At 47.4% G+C, this 16,233-nt stretch overlaps 1 protein-coding gene across 1 annotated transcript in view; it reads left to right on the forward strand.

Annotated features, from left to right (window-relative positions):
• The first annotated feature begins 1,980 nt into the window (after positions 1-1,980).
• Positions 1,981-16,233, forward strand: part of FBXO15 (F-box protein 15) — a 49,345-nt gene continuing 35,092 nt past the window's right edge. The window contains exon 1 of the mRNA XM_034762520.1: positions 1,981-2,342. Coding sequence (XP_034618411.1) covers positions 2,176-2,342 — 167 coding nt within the window. The 5' untranslated portion in view covers positions 1,981-2,175. The remainder of the gene's footprint in view (positions 2,343-16,233) is intronic.

Below are 16,233 nucleotides of genomic sequence, written 5' to 3' on the forward strand. Positions count from 1 at the left end.
ATCTGGCTCATACTTTATCCTCTTCCATCCTCTCCTCCTGACTAGAACCTAGAGAATCTCTATCAATAGACTCTCCTCTAAAGAAGTCTCTGTCCAATCCATGTGCTCCGCTGCAGCCATCGGCTTTCCCTCATCTTTTAGTTTAAAAGCTGCGCTGCAACCTTTTTAATGTTAAGTGCCAGCAGTCTGGATCCACTTTGGTTTAGGTGGAGCCCATCCTTCCTGTATAGGCTCCCCCATCCCAAAAGTTTCCCCAGTTCCTAATAAATCTAAACCCCTCCTCTCTACACTATCATCTCATCCATGCATTGAGACTCTGAAGCTCTGCCTGCCTACGCCCGTAGGAATGCCACCCTAGAGGTCCTGGATTTCAGTCTCTTTCCTAGCGGCCTAAATTTAACCAGGACGTCTCTCCTAACCCTTCCCTGTGTCATTGGTACCTATTCACAGACTATCAGGGTTAGAAGGGACCTCTGGAGGTCATCTAATCTAACCCCCTGCTCAAAGCAGGACCAATCCCCAACTAAATCCCCAAATGGCTCCCTCAAAGATTGAACTCACAACCCTGGGTTTAGCAGGCCAATGCTCAAACCACTGAGCTACCTACATGTACCACAACCAGTGGCTCCACCCCAGCACTACACATAAGTCTACCTAGATGCTTCGAGAGATCCGCAACCTTCGCACCAGGCAGGTAAGTCACCATACGGTTCTCCCGGTCATCACAAACCCAGCTATCTGTGTTTCTAATGATCGAACCTCCCATTACTAACACCTGCCTTTTCCTAATGACTGGAGTTCCCTCCCCCGGAGAAGTAACCTCAGTGCGAGAGGATACCCCAACATCATCTGGAAGAAGGGTCCCAACTATGGGAAGGTTTTCCTCTGCTCCCATTGACTGCTCTCCTTCTCTGAGCCTTTCATCCTCCTTAACAGCGCAGGGGCTGTCTGACTGGAGGTGGGACAAATCTACAGTGTCCCGGAAAGCCTCATCAGCATAACTTTCTGCCTCCCTTAGCTCCTCCAGTTCTGCCACCCTGGCCTCCAAAGCCCGTACTCGGTCTCTGAGGGCCAGGAGCTCTTTGCACCGAATGCACACATACGCCACCTGCCCACAGGGCAAGTAATCATACATGCTGCACTCGGCACAATACACTGGATAGCCCCCAATCTGCTGCTGGGCTTCTGCCTGCATTCTCTCCTACAGCTACCTAGGCTAATGATAAGGTTTTTGTTTAAATCAAGAAGATTTGATTATAGTTTCGGCTAAAGGTTTTAAAGAATGGTAAATGTACTTCACCCCCTTCCCACTCCCCTTCCAAACTCGCTCTCGAAACTCCCTGTTAGCAGCCCCTGGTTTGATGCAGCAGCCTCTGCAGACAAGCTTTCAGTGATGAAAATGGCAAAAATGAGTCGACCATTATTAATCCCATATTCTTCTTTCCCAAAATTTATCCATTGCACTGAATCTGCTCCAAAGGGATGACAGGAAAGAGGGGGAAACTGGCGTGTGTGTAGGACAATGTGGGGTGTTGTAGGGAGAGGGAGCTGGACTGTCCGTGTGTGTGTATGCAGGTGAATATGGGGTGCAGATGGGAAACTGGTGGTTTTGCCTGCTGTGGAAAGTGGAGGATAGGAAAGAGGAGGAAATGAGGGCGCATGAGCAGGGGAGCATAGAGATGCCTGAGGCAGTGGGCATTTGGGAGAAGCAACGTTGGGAGCACTGAACTGGGTTCTGGAGCAGAGATCTATAAACTAGGGGAATGTGCTTATCTTTTTGTTGCCCACTATGGGGGTGACTGAATCCAGGGATGTTTTAGGGTGCGGTTGGGGGTGAAGCCGCTCTGCACTGAACTGCAACCCTTACAGAGTGTGGGGCTCATTACCAGATAGAACCCTAGACTGGGACCTTCTCTGGGCTGAAACGTGTTGTGTGCGGGAGGGGCAGCTGAACGCCTGTAACCAGGATGTGTGGAAGAGCCAGGCCCTTCAATGGGCTGCAGCCAGTAACTTCAGGCTGGGGAGAGGCCGCAGCGGCCCCGTCGGCTGCAGCCACCTCCTGCCCAACTCCAAGACCAACTCCGCCCTCGCGCCGCGGCGGCCCGTGCAAGGCCAGGCAGAGGCAAGCGGGCCGCTTGGAACGCTGTTCCGGGCCGTTCGGGTTCCGGGGTCACTATGGCGACCGGACGCGGCTGGATCCTGCAGCAGCACAGCCTCGGGCTGGCGTGGGCAGCGGCTGCTCCCCAGCCCCTGGCGCCGCCCGCCCTCACCAGCCGGAGCCCCCCGACTTCCGCGGCTCCTCCTCCAGACCCGGACCGCGGCAGCTTCGCCGTGCGGCTCAGGTAACCGCCCTCCTTTCCCGCTGGTTCCCCCGGGCTGAGCGGGACTCGGGTTCCCTCAGCACCGGTGCCAGGTGAACTGGGCGCAGAGCCGAGTCAGGCGAGTCCCTCTACCTCCTCCAACACTGTGTTTAATTGTGCTGTGGTGCCCATGCAGTCAGGCCTGCTCCCGATCTTCCCCCTGGCCGAGGTTGCTCCTGGGAGCCTTGACTCGGAACCCTAATGATGGCGTCCTCACTAGTGCGCAAATGCAAGGGGGAGGAGAGCTGCAAAGTCTGCTGTGAGCGGCAGCTTGTAGATCTGCTTCTCCTATGGGCAGAGCTTGGGAAAGTGTGGCCATTTTTTTATTTCTCCCCAGTCGGGTCAGTGCCACCCACTGGGGAGTGTGACCTGATCAGAGTCCCAGGGTTTGTCTGCTGTAGTCACCTGCTGCATAGTTTGGACCCATTACTGCAACTGCATAGAAAAGTTCGGGGAAGTAAGTGCATGAGAGGGACTCCAATAGGATGACAACGGAGAACAATCTCAAAAGGAGAACAGTGCCCTTCTTATTTCTCCTCTCAGTCATTGTGGCACTGACTGTACTGCTTCAGAACCCTAGTATGTCATGCGTTGGTCTTGCTGCCCATGTTGTACCTCGGCCATTTTGAAACCAAAACTTCATCAGGGGTTAGGACACCACAGGTCAGTCAATGAGAGATAGGCAGCAGTGGTTAATCAATTGTAGGGTTACCATTCGTCCGGATTCCCCTGGACATGTCCGGCTTTTTTCAGTTAAGAATAGCGTCCGGGGGGAATTTGTCAATGTCCGGACTTCCCCCCCATGCAGAGCGTGCGCAGCGTACAGGGCAGCCGGACGGATCGAGCCACTCGCACGGGGCTCCGGCAGCCAGAGCCCTTCCTCCACTTCCCCCTCCTCTCCCCTGCAACTTGAGACCACTCCCCTCCTCTCTCTCCCTCCCTCCCCCTCCCCCGTGCATTCGCAGATCAGCACAAAACGCAACCCTCCCCTTTTGCAACTGGGTGCGGTTTCTGCCACGCAACGTAGCAGTTTGGTAAACTGTTTGTTAACTTGCTACCGCCTGTCTGTGCTGATGCACCGGCCGTTCGCCTTGGCCTCCGGCAGTCTGGAGCTCCGACCCTGCTCCCCTCCCCCTGCTGCCGAGCGCGCTGCTCTGCAGCACGGTAAGGGGGCCAGGGGTCAGAGAAGCGGCAGGGAGATTCGGGAGGGGGGGGGAGGCAAGAGACAGGGAGCAGGGGGGAGGGTTGGATGGGTCAGGAGTTGGGGGGGCTGTCTGGGGGTTGGGGGTGTAAGGTTTTGGGCAGTCAGAGTACAGGTGGGGGGGTCTCAGGAGGGGGCAGTTAGGGGACAAGGAACAAGGAGGCTTAGGTGGGGCGGGTTCTGGAGGGCAGTTAGGAGCAGGGGTCCCAGGAGGGGGCAGTCAGGGGACAGGGAGCAGAGGGGTTTAGATGGGTCGGGAGTTTTGGGGGGGGCTGTCAGGGGTGGGGAGTGGTTGGATGGGGTGTGGGAGTCCCAGGGGTCTGTCTGGGGGTGGGGGTGTGGAAAAGGGTTGGGGCAGTCAGGGGACAGGTAGGGGGTAGGGTCCTAGGGGGCCAGTTAGGATGTGGGGAAGGTCTCAGGAGGGGGCAGTCAGGGGACAAGGAGCAGGAAGGCTTAGGTAGGGGTGGAGTCCTGGGGGGCAGTTAGGGGCAGGGGTCCCAGGAGGGGGCAGTCAGGGGACAAGGCATGGGGGGGGGAGGGTTGGGGGTTCTGAGGGGGCAGGGAGTGGCAGGGGCGGGGCTAGGGCGAGGCTCCTCCCGTCCTCTTTTTTGATTGTTGAAATATGCTAACCCTATCTTTAGTGAAAAGGCTTTTTAGAAGGGAATAAAGGAGGAAGCTAGATCTTATATTTTTTGGTCTGGTAGTCTAAGATTTGTAAAACTAGCCCTAGAAGTGTGAAGTAAAATTGCTGGATCTTGTGCTTTCATCATGAATCTCTCAATATATGCTGTTTTCTTAAAGGTCCTAGCTCCTGGAGTCATGCAATTGTGTGAACATTTCTAGTTTCCAGCCGTAATTGGTGTGTAGAAAAGCCTGAATACATGAACTTTAAAGGCTCAAAACCAGAAGCAAATAAATGTCTTCCATAGTCCCCATCCAAAAGTAATTTTAAAAATTTGATGATTTGGGAAGGCCTGACTTGTGATTTTTTGATCCCTTGGGGCTAGTAATACAAGTGAAGAAACTGTACTGGCAGCTGCTAGTCACTGTTGGGAATCATTGTCTTTTTTCATGTTAATCAGTCAAACTATCTTGGTACCAGTATCCGCAATAATTGAGAATCCAATCCTTGCAGGACTGGGCCTTAATATTGCAAGTCTCATTGACTCATAGACTTTAAGATAAGAAGGGACCATCGTGATCATCTAGTGATGATCTCCTGCACAAGTCAAGCCTCTCTTCTCATGTGTTCAAATCTTTCTGGAATATTCTCTCTCAAAGGTGGCATTTTTCATGTTTGTTCATGGCACAAAGATATTTTGTTTGTTTTTGGTTTGAAAGCTTGAGCAAAATTCTGTGAACTGTTTTTGGGTTATGGAGAATGAAACTCTCTTTTTCTATTAAAGAAGATTTCTAACACCACTCTCATAAATGCCTATGGGAAAAATGGCAGAAGTTTGAAACTTGGCATAGATTTTGTGCTCAGAGAAGATGTACTTTTGTCTGGTTTGATTTAACAAAATATGGCTATTTGAAAATTTCATGCTGAGATTATGACATATTTATTTAAAGTCTTTTCTATGGCACTAATCACTGTAGCATCTCACAAACAATTATTATTTTTTCCTATCTCAAAGGAGTATTGCAAAGATGATATTATTATCCCTATTTTGCAGATTGGGAAACAGAATCATAGAGGGCCAAAAGGGTATGTGACACTTCACTTGTGAAAGTGATCTTGAATAAAATGTATGGGGAATAAAGTGTCTTGAACCTTGTGTAGTTATTTACATGTAAAGTAGTTGTAAAAAGCTAACAAATCAAAATTCTCCACTCCTACTGTCGGAGGTGTTTAATTTAGAAGGGGTGTAAAGGACTAAAGAAGGCGAAAGGCCAAGCAGATTGCAAAAAAAGATGTATTCACTTAACATAGAGAATATATTGTTATTCCTGATTTAAATATGTATTTGATGTAATTCTCTCCTTCCTGCTTCCCAAAATTGCAGTTTTCCATTACAGGCAAATGTAGGTCCAAGAAAGCTGTCCACATGGAAAGCCAAGGCAGTGTAATCAAACCATTTTTGAAGCAGGTTCAGGATGACTGCTTCTGGTCACATAAGTGTTGCTAAGGAACACCTCAGCTTCTCTGTGGTTGGGGTACTATCTTAGATGGGACAGTGTAGTCAAGGGGGCCTCCAGAACAGGCATTTATAGTTTCATATTAAATTGGTGAGTAAGAAAGGGAGTAAAGTACATTCTAAAAGGTTAAATATAAATAATATGAAGTGGGGAAGGAATTGTGAGGTTATGTCTAATTAGTTTAATTTATATTGGAAAAACAGAAGAGGATCTGGGTCTGGTAAGGGTACGGGGTGGGACTTCAATCTTATCTGGCCTTGAAGGATCTTATTCCAGGTCTGGGTGGTGAGAACTTTGGATGGAATAACTCTAAATGAAAATCCAGGGTGTTATAGGAAGTGGTATTGGTGATTTAGTAGGTGATACTTGAGAGAGAGTTGCCTTTGAACAAAAGGCATCAGAAGTGGTTACTTGGCTGCTGGAGGTGCCATTCTTGGATGAGATATAAAACTGAAGTCTTGCCCTCTTATTACATCAGAAATTCAACATGGAAAACAGCCCAGTTTTAACTGTGGTGCCCACCCCACGGTCCTCCTCCACTGTTTCATTATCTAGTCCTCCCCTGCCTCTTCCACTGCCACTTTAAGCATATACAGTTTTCCACATTGAAAACTATCCAAGTTTAATTGTGATGTCTCTAGGCTGCTGAGCCAGTTTAAATGCATACATGCAGGTTCTGTGCTGCAGATATAAAGATATTATCCCTCCTACACAATGTAACTGTTGTACTGCATGCGACAGGAGCCTCAGGCAAGACCAGTTCAAACAAATTTGGGCCTCCCCCAGCAAAACAAATAACAACCCAAAACCAACCAAACAAAATCACCACCACACCGTGATGAACTTCCAAAAAGGTAACTTGATAAAGGCCTTTGTCTGCCAGGCTTGAGATTTGATGAGTGACTTTCTCCCTCCACCTGTCCAGACTCTTATGCCACACAAATTGCATATGTTTGAGTCCCAGGGGTTGAAGAAAAAGAGAATATGTACTGTGTTCAGAACTTTTGCAGAGTTTGTGGAGAGAGCTGGGGTTAGAGCAGATAGAGGTTTCCTGTTAAACAGAAAGTATGGAAAATACTGCAAGTTTGGCAGAATTATTTGAACCAGCCATGATCTCTGGTGTCATACTATAGACTTTGCGATCTACTTTTGCTCAGTGTAGCACTATTTTGTTTGTTTATTTCTTCCCTCCACCCAAGATAAAAAGGGTCACTGTTATGGTTTGGTGGCTAGCCTAACATTTGACTTTTTTTTTTTTATTGTGAACTCTCCTATGTTGTCTTGGCCATACTTGTAAATAATATTTTATTTGTAGTTAGAACATAAGAATGGCCATACTGGGTCAGACTAAAGGTCCATCTAGCCCAGTATCATGTCTTCCAACAGTGGCCTATGCCAGGTGCCCCAGAGGAAATGAACAGAACAGGTAATCCTCAAGTGATCCATCCTGTCACCCATACCCAGCTTCTGGCAAACAGAGGCTAGAGACACCATCCCTGTCCATCTTCGCTAATACCGGTAATGAACGTATCCAATTCTTTTTTGAATCCTGTTATTGCCTTGGCCTTCATAACATCCTCTGACAAAGAGTTCCACAGGCTGATTGTGCGTTGTGTGAAAAATACTTCCTTTTTTTGTTTTAAACCTGCTGCCTATTAATTTCATTTGGTGACTTCTAGTTCTTGTGTTATGAGAAGAAGTAAATAACACTTCCTTATTTACTTTCTCCACACCGGTCATGATTTTATAGACCTCAATCATATCCTCCCTTAGTCATCTCTTTTCCAAGCTAAAAAGTCCCAATCTTATTAATCTTTCCTCATATGGCAACTGTTCCATCCCCCTAATTATTTTTGTTGCCCTTTTCTGAACCTTTTCCAATTTCAATATATCTTTTTTGAGATGGGGCAACCACATCTGCACACAGTATTCAAGTTGTGGGTGTACCTTGGATTTATACAGGGGCAGTATGATATTTTCTGTCTTATTATCTATCCCTTTCTTAATGATTCCCAACATTCTGTTCACTTTTTTGACTGCCGCTGCACATTGAGTGGATGTTTTCAGAGAACTACCCACAATGACTCCAAGATCTCTTTCTTGAGTGGTAGGGAACAGCCAATTTAGACCCCATTGTTTTATATGTATAGTTGGGATTATGTTTTCCAATGTGCATTACTTTGCATTTATCAACATTGAATTTCATCTGCTATTTTGTTGCCCAGTCACTCAGTTTTGAGAGATCCTTTTGTAGCTCTTCCAGTCTGCCTGGGACTTAACTATCTTGAGCAATTTTGTATCATCTGCAAATTTTGCTTCCTCACTGTTTACCCCTTTTTCCAGATCATTTATGAATATATTGAATAGGACTGGAACCAGTACAGACTCTGACCATTTGTTCCTACCCTTTGTTTTCTATCTTTTAACCAGTTACCAGTCCATGAGAGGACCTTCCCTCTTATCCCATGACAGCTTACTTTGCTTAAGAGCCTTTGGTGAGGGACCTTGTTAAAGGCTTTCTGAAAATCTAAGTACACTGTATCCACTGGGTCCCCCTTGTCCACATGCTTGTTGACCCCTTCAAAGAATTCTAGTAGATTGGTGAGGCATGATTTCCCTTTACAAATACCATGTTGACTCTTCCCCAACAAATTATGTTCATCTATGTGTCTGACGGTTTTGTTCTTTACTGTAGTTTCAACCAGTTTGCCCAGTACAGAAGTTTGTTCTTCTGTTTGTGTTGTTTCTCCTTGATGAAAACCCACCCCCTTGTTTCACTCTACTTCCCTCAACTGCCCTCCCCGCTTTGATCACCGCTTGCAGAGGCAATAAAGTCATTATTGTTTCAAAATCATGCATTCTTTATTAATTCATCACACAAATAGGGAGATAACTGCCAAGGTAGCCCGGGAGGGGTGGGGGAGGAGGGAAGCACCGGGCAGGGTGGTGGATGTGGGGAGGAGGGAAGGACAAGACCACACTGCGCTTCAAAACTTATTGAATGCTAGCCTTCTATTGCTTGGGCAGTCCTCTGGGGTGGAGTGGTTGAGTGCCTGGACTCTCCCCACCCCCCCGCGTTCTTGGGCGTCTGGGTGAAGAGGATATGGAACTTGGGGAGGAGGGCAGGTGGTTACACAGGGGCAGCAGTGGCTGTCTGTGCTTCTGCTGCCTTTCCTGCAGCTCCACCAGACATCGGAGCATATCAGTTTGATCCCCCAGTAGCCTCAGCATTGCATCCTGCCTCTGCTCATCATGCTGATGCCATCTCTCATCTTGCTCCTGCCACCTCTCTTCTTGCTCCCTCCACCTCTTATCTTGTTTGTCCCTCCTGTCCTTGCGTTCATTTTCTGCTTTCCTGGACTCTGACATTGTTTGCCTCCAAGCATTCTGCTGAGCTCTTTCAGTGCGGGAGGATTGCATGAGCTCAGAGAACATTTCATTGCGAGTGTGTTTTTTCCCCCCCTTCTTATCTGCACTAGCCTCTGGGATGGAGATGATAGGGGTACCGTTGAAACATTTGCAGCTGGGGGAGGAAAAAAAGGGAGAGTAGTATTTAAAAAGACACATTTTAGAGAACAATGGATAGATTCTTTCACGGTGAACCAAGCTGTTAACATTACATAGCACATGCTTTTGGTACAAGGTCACATTTTGCCTCTTATATTGAGGGCCTTCCGGTTTGGTGTGAGATCACACACGCAGGACCGGGCAACAGAATTCGGCTTGCAGGCAGCCATGGTAAGCCACAGTCTTTCAGCTTCTTCAACCTTCATAACATGTTGGAATGGTTTCAAACAGCAGCGCCCTCCTTTCCCATACCAAGCACCTGTTGGATTGGCCATTTAAAAGGAGGGGCTGTCCTGGCCGCGAATGCATCCCAAGTCTTCAGGGCAAATTAATCATTAAACACGCTTGCTTTTAAACCATGTATTATATTTACAAAGGTACACTCACCAGAGGTGCCTTCTCCAGCTTCATGGTCCGTGAGCCTGCCTTGGGAGGGTTTGGAGGGTATTGGCTCCAGGGTGATAAACAGTTCCTGGGTGTCAGGGAGAATGGTTTCTCCGCTTGCGTGCTGTGTGCTAGCCTCCTCCTCCTCCACCTCCTCATCTTCCTCGTCCCCCAAATCCTCATCCCTGTTGCTTGAGACTCTCCCCTTGCAGATGTCCATGGACAGGGGTGGAGTAGTGGTAGGGGCCCCCCCTAGAATTGCAAGCAGCTCATCATAGAAGCGGCATATCTGGGTCTCTGACCTGGAGCGGCAGTTTGCCTCTTTGTTTTTTTGGTTGGCTTGCCTGAACTCCTTAATTTTCACGCGACACTGCTGCGGGTCCCTGTTGTACCCTCTGTCCATCATGCCCTTGGAGATTTTTTCAAATATTTTGGCGTTTTGTCTTTTGGAACGGAGTTCTGATGGCACGGATTAGTCTCCCTAAACAGTAATCAGATCCAGTACCTCCTGTTCAGTCCATGCTGGAGCTCTTTTGCAATTCTGGGACTGCATGGTCACCTGTGCTGATCAGCTCGCCACACTGGTCAAACAGGAAATGAAATTCAAAAGTTTCCAGGGCTTGTCCTGTCTACCTGGCCCAGTGCATCTGAGTTGAAAGTGCTGTCCAGAGTGGTCACAATGGAGCACTCTGGGATAGCTCCCGGAGGCCAGTATCGTCGAATTGCGTTCACACTACCCCAAATTTGACCCGGCAATGTCGATTTCAGCGCTAAGCCCCTCGTTGGGGAGGAGTACAGTAATCGATTTTAAGAGCCCTTTAAGTCGACAAAAATGGCTTCGTTGTGTGGACGGGTGCAGAGTTAAATCGATCTAATGCTGCTAAATTCGACCTAAACTTGTAGTGTAGTTCAGGGCTCAGAGGCATAGTGGAGGCAAGAGATCCAGAAGGGGGAGTAGGGGAGACTACCTATGCCAAAGCCCTGGAAGTAAATTCTAGTAGTCAGAAAAAGTGAGCTTCTCATTTCCTGCATCACTGCTTATGACATTTCAGCTGGCAAGAGTGAAAGAATGACAACAGGGGCAAATGTGAGTGACAATTGTCAGGATGCTTAATATTAAACAAGACTTAAAGTCAATGGCACTCCTAAAAAAAAAAAATGAAATACCAAAACTGCACTGAACTTGTTATGCAGCAGTAAAGTTGCACAGTTAAAATTACGAAGTCTGGACATGTAAATCGTAACTGGATAAAATTCTATTAAATTTTATTTATTTCTTCGGTATTTTTTTTTTCAAAGTGTTATTTGCTGAAATATTTGGGACAAGCTTTCTCCTTTCCGTTTGGCCTGATTCATTCAGCAATGACAGAATTCAGTGTGTTTGACATCGGAGGCCATCTCATAGAATCATAGAATCATAGAATATCAGAGTTGGAAGGGACCTCAAGAGGTCATCTAGTCCAACCCCCTGCTCAAAGCAGGACCAATTCCCAGCTAAATCATCCCAGCCAGGGCTTTGTCAAGCCAGGCCTTAAAAACCTCCAAGGAAGGAGACTCCACCACTTCCCTAGGTAACGCATTCCAGTGTTTCACCACCCTCCTAGTGAAATAGTTTTTCCTGATATCCAACCTGGACCTCCCCCACTGCAACTTGAGACCATTGCTCCTTGTTCTGTCATCTGCCACCACTGAGAACAGCCGAGCTCCATCCTCTTTGGAACCCCCCTTCAGGTAGTTGAAGGCTGCTATCAAATCCCCCCTCATTCTTCTCTTCTGGAGACTAAACAGTCCCAGTTCCCTCAGCCTCTCCTCATAAGTCATGTGCTCCAGACCCTTAATCATTTTTGTTGCCCTCTGCTGGACTCTTTCCAATTTTTCCACATCCTTCTTGTAGTGTGGGGCCCAAAACTGAACACAGTATTCCAGATGAGGCCTCACCAATGTTGAATAAAGGGGAACGATCACGTTCCTCGATCTGCTGGCAATGCCCCTACTTATACAGCCCAAAATACCGTTAGCCTTCTTGGCAACAAGAGCACACTGTTGACTCATATCCAGCTTCTCGTCCACTGTGACCCCTAGGTCCTTTTCTGCAGAACTGCTACCTCGCCATTCGGTCCCTAGTCTGTAGCAGTGCATGGGATTCTTCCGTCCTAAGTGCAGGACTCTGCACTTGTCCTTGTTGAATCTCATCAGGTTTTTTTCGGCCCAATCCTCTAATTTGTCTAGGTCCCTCTGTATCTGATCCCTACCCTCTAGTGTATCTACCACGCCTCCTAGTTTAGTGTCATCTGCAAACTTGCTGAGAGTGCAGTCCACACCATCCTCCAGATCATTAATAAAGATATTAAACAAAACCGGCCCCAGGACCGACCCTTGGGGCACTCCGCTTGAAACCGGCTGCCAACTAGACATGGAGCCATTGATCACTACCCGTTGAGCCCGACGATCTAGCCAGCTTTCTATCCACCTTACAGTCCATTCATCCAGCCCATACTTCTTTAACTTGGTAGCAAGAATACTGTGGGAGACCGTATCAAAAGCTTTGCTAAAGTCAAGGAATAACACATCCACTGCTTTCCCCTCATCCACAGAGCCAGTTATCTCATCATAGAAGGCAATTAGGTTAGTCAGGCACGACTTCCCCTTCGTGAATCCATGCTGACTGTTCCTGATCACTTTCCTCTCCTCTAAATGTTTCATAATTGATTCCTTGAGGACCTGCTCCATGATTTTTCCAGGGACTGAGGTGAGGCTGACTGGCCTGTAGTTCCCCGGATCCTCCTTCTTCCCTTTTTTAAAGATGGGCACTACATTAGCCTTTTTCCAGTCATCTGGGACCTCCACCGATCGCCATGAGTTTTCAAAAATAATGGCTAATGGCTCTGCAATCTCACCCGCCAACTCCTTTAGCACCCTCGGACGCAGCGCATCCGGCCCCATGGACTTGTGCACGTCCAGTTTTTCTAAATAATCCCGAACCACTTCTTTCTCCACAGAGGGTTGGTCACCTTCTCCCCATGCTGTACTGCCCAGTGCAGCAATCTGGGAGCTGACCTTGTGCGTGAAGACAGAGGCAAAAAAATCATTGAGTACATTAGCTTTTTCCTCCATGAAATTTGTCACAAAAGATAGATTGTGGCATTACTGAATGAACCGTACAGGAAAAGAATGGGAAAGCGAAATCTGAGCGAACAGAAGCTTAACTGGTATTCACCAATGGAAGTGTGGGAAACAAAGGAAAAAAATATGAGACAGTTAAACAAGATTTCTCATAATAATTGCTAACAGACATGCTGCCACCATTCCTTCCTCATTTCTAATGAAGGTAAACGCCAAACATCGAATACAGGAATCTCCAAAATTAATATCTAGTCCCTTATTGCATATAACATTCACATTTTGTGACATTTATAAAATTGAGGTTTGCCAAGTTCAACCAGTTGCATGATTGCTAAGATAAGGAAGCAGGGAATAGCATAGGTGGGGGCAGGAGAAAGGCGGAGCATGGGACCTCAGTGTTTTATTTTAAACCCTCAGTCCAATGAGCTTGGAGAACACAAGTCCAGGCATGTTTGGTGGGCATTGCTGAGTTGCCAGGCAAGGTTGAGCAATTCACCTGGTGTGGCCTTATGCAGCCGAGTCATTGAACCAGGGATCGGCAACCTTTGGCCCGCGGCCCACCAGGGTAAGCACCCTGGTGGGCCGGCCTGGTTTGTTTACCTGCCATGTCTGCAGGTTTGGCCGATCACGGCTCCCACTGGCCGCGATTCGCTGTCCCAGGCCAATGGGGGTGGCTGGAAGCGGTGCATGCCGAGGGCCAAACCTGCGGACGCGGCAGGTAAACAAACCGGCCCGGCCCACAAGGGTGCTTACCCTGGCGGGCTGCGTGTCAAAGGTTGCTGATCCCTGCATTGAGCTGTAGCTCCCTTGCAGGACAATGGCTGTTGATGGTTGTTTGACACCCACGTGGGTGTTGGTTACTTTCCTTGGAATTGTCTCTGGAGAGCTAGTATCTGGGCGCTTCCCAAATCCACAGCATATTTTAATGACAACCATACAACACAATTCTCATAACTTCATATGCATTAATGATATACATATTTAGATAGAACAGTGACTTTCAGCAGATCATAACCTTTCCTCTGATGCTTCACACAGCCTGCTTTATATGCAATATCACAATTATCTATAAATGAGGAATATGGGGGTTACAGGACGCGCCTCCAAGGCGTATTGTCACACCGTCAACTTCAGTACTCTTCCTCAATGAGAGGCAGAAGCTGTCCCATCGACATAGTGTGGTGTAAACACCGCTTTCAGTCCGTGTAAATTTCGTTGAGTTAAATTATGTAATTTATGTAACTTACCTAGCGTAATTAGCATTAGTGTAGACAAGGCCAAAGTCTGTGGCCGTATAGTGGGGATGGTTTAATGGACTGGAAGGGACTAAAAAGGAGCCATGAACAAGGAAAACAAGCTTCAGTGAAGTAATAAATTTATCTGGCAGATAAGTGTATTGGGGTGATGATTGTACAGATTATGAAATAACTGTGTCACACAACATTCTTGGGTGTTTGCCTGTCTGTTTAGGAGCTGTTTAAACCTGGAATTTTCAAAGGAGCCTAAGAGAGTTTGATGCCCAGCTCTGTTATAGTTCTAAGGGAACTGAGTGCCTAATCCCTAAGGCTTCTTTGAAAATCCCAGGTTTATATATTAATTATGCATTAGGACTGGGATATAGTTTACCTGTCTAAAATACATCTTAACCAGATGAGACTTTTCCCCACCCTTTCTCCTCCTTCCATCATCATCTTGCATGTTTAGGACAGCTGTCTCTGGCAACTGGTGATCCTGGTAAATGTCAAATGCCAGGAGGTGCTGGTATAGCACTAGTACGGAAGCTCGGTATTCTTCTTCTGCAGCTGCTGACTTGAATGAAAAGAAAAGGACTGAATTGACTAAAGGCACTTTGGTTTCACTATAGCTTTTGACATTTGGAATGCAGCAAATTCAAAAGTGCTTCAGAGAAGAAGATCCGATCTAATGGTAGGGAAGTGGCATGGTCTTGTGCAGTTTTTCCCAAAGTGTGAGGCACAGGTCTCGGGAATGCAAAGGACTAGCTATTGGAATGTGGACAGTTGTTCTCCAGGGTCTCCGCTTTCATTTAAAAAAAGAAAGAGAGAAAAAGGATGTCTCTCTAGCTGTTATGGTTGTGAGGAAAACCTTCCAAAACAAGGCATGATGATGGCTTATGCAAAGACAAATTTGCACTGAGCTTGAAACAATAGTTCTGAGCCATGAACTGGGCCATTCATTTCAATAAGTGCTATCTCTGAATAGCAGTGATGATACTCACGGTTCTCACAACAAAATTTGCAGCCTTTGCGTGCAGCCACCAACTCTCACTGGTGGCTGCACTAACGCTTTTTCCTAAAATATTTAATTAGCTTTAGGAAAAACAGATAAATATGCACATCCATCCAAATCATTGTATTTTATGGGGTTTTTTTTTTTTTTTTTGCAGACACAGTAATAAAAATAATGCTGTGAAAAGTGATATTTGTATGCTCATTAATATCACTTTTCAGAACACACTTAGTAGCTAGCTGGGAGGCTGTGATAAGTGATATTAACAAACATACAGGTATCACTGTATCACAGCCTCCCAGCTAACTAGTAAGTCTGCTGTGAAAATTGATACTTGCATGTTTGTTAATATCACTTTTCTCAGCAAGCGCCAGGACGAATTAAGTCCTAGATGGGGGAGTTAGAGGGGGGGCAGTGGAGGCCAGGGGCAATGTGGGGGTGGATGTGGGGCTGGTGGGAGGCAGTGGGTGCCCAGGGGGATAGGGTAATGGATGGGGAAGGCAGTGGGGGACTGGGGTGATGTGAGGTGGTTGGAGTTGCATGGTCAGAGCTGAGAGCCACGAGGCTGAAGCTAGGGGTTGGAACCTGCTGCCACACGGGTTGGGCCAGGGGTCAGCACCAGGGCCAGCTCTCGCTACCACGTGGCTGGAGCTCGGGACTGGAGCTGGGTGCCAGAACCCAAAGCCCCGCGGCCTAGCTCCTGAAGTCCTGCCGCTGGAGCCTGCTGCATAACCACCCCAGGGCTGAAGCCCAAGCCCCACTGCTGGCCCCCACCCCCAGGTGGGTTGAGAACTCATCCTGCTCCTGCAGCACTGTGCCCCACCTGTCTCCAGAGGTGGTGTAGGGCAGCACATCCAGGAAGAACAGGGAGGGAGGGAGGGGGAGATGCCGATATTTTGTCCCCCCCCATCACCGACCAGGAGGCTGTTGTGGCCGCACAAAAAGCCCCTTGTGGCTGCATTTGAGAAACACTGCTCTAAATCATAGACTCACAGCAGTGTAGAACTGAAAGGAACCTCAGAAGGTCATCTAGTCCAGTCCCCTGCACTCAAGGCAGGACTAAGTAATAGTTAAGAATGTTATTAACTAGTTATTTCACTGTTCATGAAAGTACATGTAAGAAAGGAGAGGAAGCATGACATTACGAATATCTACACCAGCATTTCCAAAAGTGTTATGGGCATAGGTAAGAGTGTGCATGCAAAGGATACT

Source organism: Trachemys scripta, chromosome 2, assembly GCF_013100865.1.
Source record: "Trachemys scripta elegans isolate TJP31775 chromosome 2, CAS_Tse_1.0, whole genome shotgun sequence".
NCBI lineage: Eukaryota > Metazoa > Chordata > Testudines > Emydidae > Trachemys > Trachemys scripta.